Source organism: Trachurus trachurus (assembly GCF_905171665.1).
Source record: "Trachurus trachurus genome assembly, chromosome: 18".
Classification (NCBI taxonomy): domain Eukaryota; kingdom Metazoa; phylum Chordata; class Actinopteri; order Carangiformes; family Carangidae; genus Trachurus; species Trachurus trachurus.
This window is the reverse complement of record NC_139909.1, coordinates 20,538,431-20,543,967: the sequence shown is the minus strand read 5'-3', so window position 1 is coordinate 20,543,967 and position 5,537 is coordinate 20,538,431. Positions and strand designations below refer to the sequence as shown.

The 5,537-nt window shown below is 40.1% G+C and overlaps 1 protein-coding gene across 2 annotated transcripts; it reads left to right on the top strand.

The window, feature by feature from the left end:
- The first annotated feature begins 1,671 nt into the window (after positions 1 to 1,671).
- caap1 (caspase activity and apoptosis inhibitor 1) lies at positions 1,672 to 5,239 on the top strand. Of its 2 annotated transcripts, none has more exons than XM_083992756.1 (6): positions 1,672 to 1,854; positions 3,081 to 3,272; positions 4,090 to 4,174; positions 4,299 to 4,356; positions 4,456 to 4,523; positions 4,642 to 5,239. In XM_083992756.1, exons 1-6 carry the CDS (start codon positions 1,750 to 1,752, stop codon positions 5,139 to 5,141), a joined length of 1,008 nt encoding a protein of 335 aa, XP_083848882.1. In that variant the 5' UTR covers positions 1,672 to 1,749; the 3' UTR covers positions 5,142 to 5,239. The 2 variants fall into 2 exon arrangements, with proteins under 2 accessions (XP_083848882.1, XP_083848881.1); XM_083992755.1 differs by having other exon boundaries at positions 1,678 to 1,854; positions 3,078 to 3,272.
- Positions 5,240 to 5,537: the final 298 nt, after the last annotated feature.

Below are 5,537 nucleotides of genomic sequence, written 5' to 3'. Positions count from 1 at the left end.
GATGTGTAGGAGATGGACGCTCACTCACACACTTTTGGAGACAAAGTGAGAATCACGAAACTAAGTTAAGAATGCATTAATGTGCTGTTCTGAGCAGTATTGTCTGTAATCTAAAGTCATTTTGTAAGAAATGTTTTGACTTTGGGTCTCACACACTCACACACACACACATGAATACGGAGTGTGGGTGTCTTTCTGATCCTCTCCATGACTCCCTAATGCAATGCCCCCTTCAACAGTGCCAGCTCCATCGTTGCCCTTTTAACGAGGTGAAATCCAGACACATGGGAGCAGATGTTGCAAAGAAAACACACTGTAACGTGATCGATGCGCACCTCCCACTATATCCGCTGCATAATTTGGCGGATGGCATCAGGATAACAACCCGAATTATGTGGAGACAGCTGTCGCCATGGCGCCCAGGCAGCCGTCGCATTGGCTCCCGCCTTGTTTCAGGCAGAGAGGCGGAGAAGCCAATTAGAGTGATTTACAGCTGGCTTGTGTCGTCACCACCTTGAAAAGTTAACCTGTGTCTGGGTCCAGCTAAACAAAGCACATGGCTACTTGGGTGATATGCTGAAGAAAGCAGCTGAGTTGTTTATTTATTTATTGTAGGCCTAATTCAAAGTGATTCTGCTCCACATGGGAAATCTTTGAAGTTAATGTGAAGTTGGCCTTTAAGTAAAGTTAGTAAACTTTTGTACGGGAGGATTGTGCAATAGATTAGGCCTATGAGTATTAAGGAAAAATTTGCACATGCCTGAGGATATGCATGTTGGTCCTCAGGCTCTATTTGAGTGCCAAATAAATTTTTCCATGTGAAGTTGTACATTATATGGATCTAATTCAGTCTTAAAAGCTGCATTTATTCAACTGTTAATGCATATTATCTACATGAGCTTCAAAGCAGACAATATATTTCCCTATACTATTATTGCTGCATATTACTGCTGTGCTACCCCAAATTCCTTTATAAACCCCTGAGAAACAAATGTAGGCTACATCACCAATGAGGACAGTGCACTCTGAATTAAAATGTGAAAACTTGAATGGTGCAAATGAGCTGCAGCTTGAAGGTTTGAAGGTTTTTTTTTGCGGTAATGAGTCCGATCCACAACATTTTTAAGACACGGGTGAGGCAGAGGGAAACTGGGAGATGGCGAGACTTGTGTGAAATACAGGAAGAGGACTTGTGATTTACCGTTGCCCGAAATCTGAACAGGGTTTGAAGTGTAAAAAATGATGATGGGATACAGTTTGAATGTATTTGCACAGTGCACTGACAGCTCGAGAGGTCACAGGAATGGCACCTCTCACTGTGAAAGAAAAGCTCAGTCAAAATACAGACTATTTAGATGGTGTTGATATTGCAGCAATAAAGCTACATTGATGTTCATTTTACTATGGGTTCATCATTTTGTCTCTATATCCCTTCTTATACAAACAACGTGGTGAAACCTGTAAAATAAATAGGGAAACAAAAATGAAAACATTTTATGTGTAATGATGACATATTGATGTGAAATATGTCTGGATATTCAGCCTTTGTATTGGAGGGTTTGTGAAAGACAAGACGAGCAGCGTCGCTCCAGCCCAGCAGGTGGCGACAAGACACCATGCAACACACCAAGAAGAAAAAGTCAGTCGCTCGCTAATGACGCACAACTCCCGCGACATTCAACTTTTAGCAAGTGAGTAGAAGAGTGGACGTGTTTGTTGTAAACGTGGACTTCACTTGTTAACGAAAATATGCTGAAAAAGAAGTCAAACAGTAGTGAAAAGAAAAGGAAGCACTCGCAGTCCGAAGAACGTCGTGACAGCAGTAAACGCAGAAGTACGGACGCCAACACGGAGGTGAGCTAATCAAGCTAGCTTCAAGCTAATTGTTCACTGTTTACATTTGGAGAGTAGGCTACATTTAGCTATGTTTATAAGCAGCCTTTGTTTTTTTAAATTTATTTTAAAGAACATAAGCAGCCTGGTAAATACGGACAAACTGAGACTTTTTTTTGTTTGTTAGCAGTTATTAAAGCCTCCCTACTTGTTCCTTTGCTGCAACACTTGTGCTAAAGTTGCAGGTTGCTACACAGGCAGAGGCTGTATTGTAATGTAGTAATATTTATGTATTAGTTTGGTTTTGTGAGTCGTGACAGCCGTATTGTTAAAGCCAACAAGTTGGGCTGCTGCACAGTTAATTGTAATAGAATCAGAAACACAATATGGCCAAGTGCAACATCCAAATCTCAGAAGCTGCCTTCCCCCCCCCAGTCACTTTTGGATGCAGGTCAAATGTTTGTTTGGTACAAGACCCGACAACATTCAAATGACCACTCCAACTGAGGTTTTTATTATTATTATCACAATATCAAATAATATATTGGCTATACTTTTTGACAGTTTTTCAACTTCAAATTCTTAAAAACAATCGTCATACACAAATGCTTTTTTAGTTTTTGCTATTTAATCATCATTTTGGAGGCTCTGGTCACAATACTGCGATTGAATCTCATTGAGTTATACTAAAAGGTTTCTTTTTGGTCAGAGTCATTTGTAGCCTAACATTGATAACACCTCTCAGTAGAACGTCTCTGGTCTAACACAATACAGATGCTTAATGATGTTTTATTAAACTTAGTGTAAAGATGCTTTTAAGTTTTATTTATGGTTTTTGGGAAAGCTAATTTTGTTGATGTTCTTGTTCTCTAAATCAGAAATAATATTTGTTAAAGGATGCCTATTGTGTATTTTTTTCTTCCATTTTGTAATGTTGGTAATAATGTCTTTTTTTCCTTCCAAAAGTTGTATTTGTGAGTTTTAGGACTCTTGACTAGTGTGAATAAAATGAATTATATAACAGTTGGAAAAAATACAGAAACACAAAGAAATTAATCACTGAAATCATGCTGTTTGTCAGTGTTTTAACTTTTTTTTTTTTAAATGTCATGTTACAACAACAAAAAACTATTAATGACTAAAACTTGCAACTGACAACTAACGTGTACAACTAACAAAACTTACAAGATTTTTTGAAGCCCTCTGAACATTGTCGTCTCAGTAACATAGTTTGTTTTCTAAAGCAGGACTCCAAGGATGATCTCGCTGATGCAGAACTGGACAGGATTGGCAGCGACATTGAGGAGGGTGGACTGGACCTCAACCTGCCTTTTAAACCCATCACCGCTTATGTCGCCGACAAGCAGGAGATGCTAGAGCAGTGTTTCCATGTGCTGGGGGAGAAGAAGCTACATAAGATGCTGCCTGATGAACTGAAGGTGATTGTGAGCAAATGGACTGTCACTCTCGAACTCAGAGTATTAGAATGAAGACAATACAAAAGACTGTAAATGTCAGTGTTGTGTGAAAGTTTTCGCATTGCGACAAACATACTTTTCATTGATAAAGAAATTATACAATAAGTAATCAAACGACATCTGTCAACTAAAGGTCAGAAGTGTTTCATAACCAGCTCCGCAAAATGGGTCAGACTTGGCACCATCTCAGCTGCAGACTGTAAGAAATGTCGTGCTGCAGTTTTACAGACATTAATTTGTGGGTAAATGGACCCGATTCCCACCCTGACCTATCTAGTCCTCCAGACTAATGTACCGACATGTGACCATGGTCGCATTTTTGCGCCTAATTCCAGCAGCCCCTGCGCTTTTGCAATAGCGCCCATTTCTTTAAAAGGTTTGTTCCATCTTTTTGTAGGCCTTTATCATTGGTGAACTGGGTGAATCATAATATATACTTTTGTTTTTACTTATAGAAAGTCACCATTTTTACTTGTTACTTTTCTGCCATGCTTTTAGTTGTAGATGGACGTTTTGCTAAGGTTACTGTTATTTTACATATAAGTAGATGCTGCCAGGATTTTTTTTTTTTATCTATGGCGTCAATTAGCCATAGGTTTGCAATATTAAAATTGAACTGTAAGGTCAGTGGTTTAAATTTGAAGTAAAACGTAGTATAATAAAGTTTTCATAAAAGTAGAGTAAAGGTAGAGTAGTAAGTCTACAGGGTTTCGCCGTTTGTTTTGGAGGGGAGTGAAGCGACTTCAAAGATGCCTTTTAAACACATTATCCTTCACAGGACTGCAGTTTAGAGGAAATCAAAAAGCTGTGTTGGGAGCAACTGCAGCCAATATCTGAAAAAAATCTCATCCAGATCTTAGCAGGTGAGACTTGAGGCCGGTTTGGCACTTTTTCATAGCAGCTTTCCAGACTGTGTGTGTTTAAAGTAATACCGCATCGCAAACAAAGCATTTCCATTCCCTTGAAGCTGTTGTTTATTGTGTCTAGGGGAAGAACTAACATCTGGAAATGGGGATGAAAACACAAAGGAGACCTTGGAAAGCCAGTGAGTGAACAGCTTTCTAAGTTGTTCAGTGTGCAATTTCAGAGTGAAAATGGAGTGTGTTTTCCGACTTATGTGTTTATTTCAATTTTTTCCATCAAGGCAAGACAATAATGTTGACTCCACATCTTGCCTCAAAGAAACGGCAAAGAGTGAGGACTCTAAGCAAGGTAATTAATATGTAATACACAGACACAACATCCCCCAGGCATTCAACCGAGGACTTCAAAGACATAAAAGTGCAATAAAAGGATCATTTACAATGTCTTGGTGTATTTTCCTTCACAGAGGGTGGGGGCTCAGGCGAGGAGAGCGACGTCCTGAGCATAAATGCAGACACTTATGACAGTGACATAGAGGGACCCAAAGAGGAGCAGACTCTTAAAGTCGTGGACACGGCAGCGAAAACGGAGGACAGCGGTGGGGAAGTTGCGCAACCAGCTGTAAACCCTGAACCTGTAAACCCTGAGCCAGAGCCTCCCACGGGCTCTCAACCAGTGGAAGCAAAGAAAGACATACAGAGTGACATTGACAGAAGCGTTAGTGAGATTTTGGCATTGTCGTCCACATCAGCTAAAGAGGTAAATAAAGAACAGAGTGCGCCATCGCAGGCTGAAGATGCCACGTCACCTGTTCAAGGCGGCTCTGTCACAAGTCGCACGCCTGCAGCTGCTCAGCCGTCCATCCAACAGCTGGAGCTCTTGGAGTTGGAAATGAGGGCGAGGGCCATCAAGGCCCTGATGAAAGCAAGCGATGGGAAAAAGCCCTCTGTGGCAAAAAATGTTTAACGTGGTTTATCATTATTTTTATTTTCATGGTTTAATGGTTTTGCACTCGAAAAACTGGAACTTACAGAACAAGGATTTTTGAACAATTTGCGACATCATTCAGATTTTCTTTTCATTATGCCATTCAAACCGTGTTGTGTTATTACTCCATATTGGAATGATGTTACAGACTGTTTAATGCCAAATTAAAACACTTAAGAGACTTTGATTCATTGATTCCTGCTTTACTCATAGTGTCATCTGGGAAATGCTCAACATGCAGACAGCATCAAATGTAGTTTCTCCCTTGGGCACTAGATGGCAACATTACTCTGCTGTAAGAAACCCAAGGGGGTAAGAGAGAGAGAGATGATTTATTTGCCTCCATTACAGTAAAAATAGTCATGAGCAGCATGA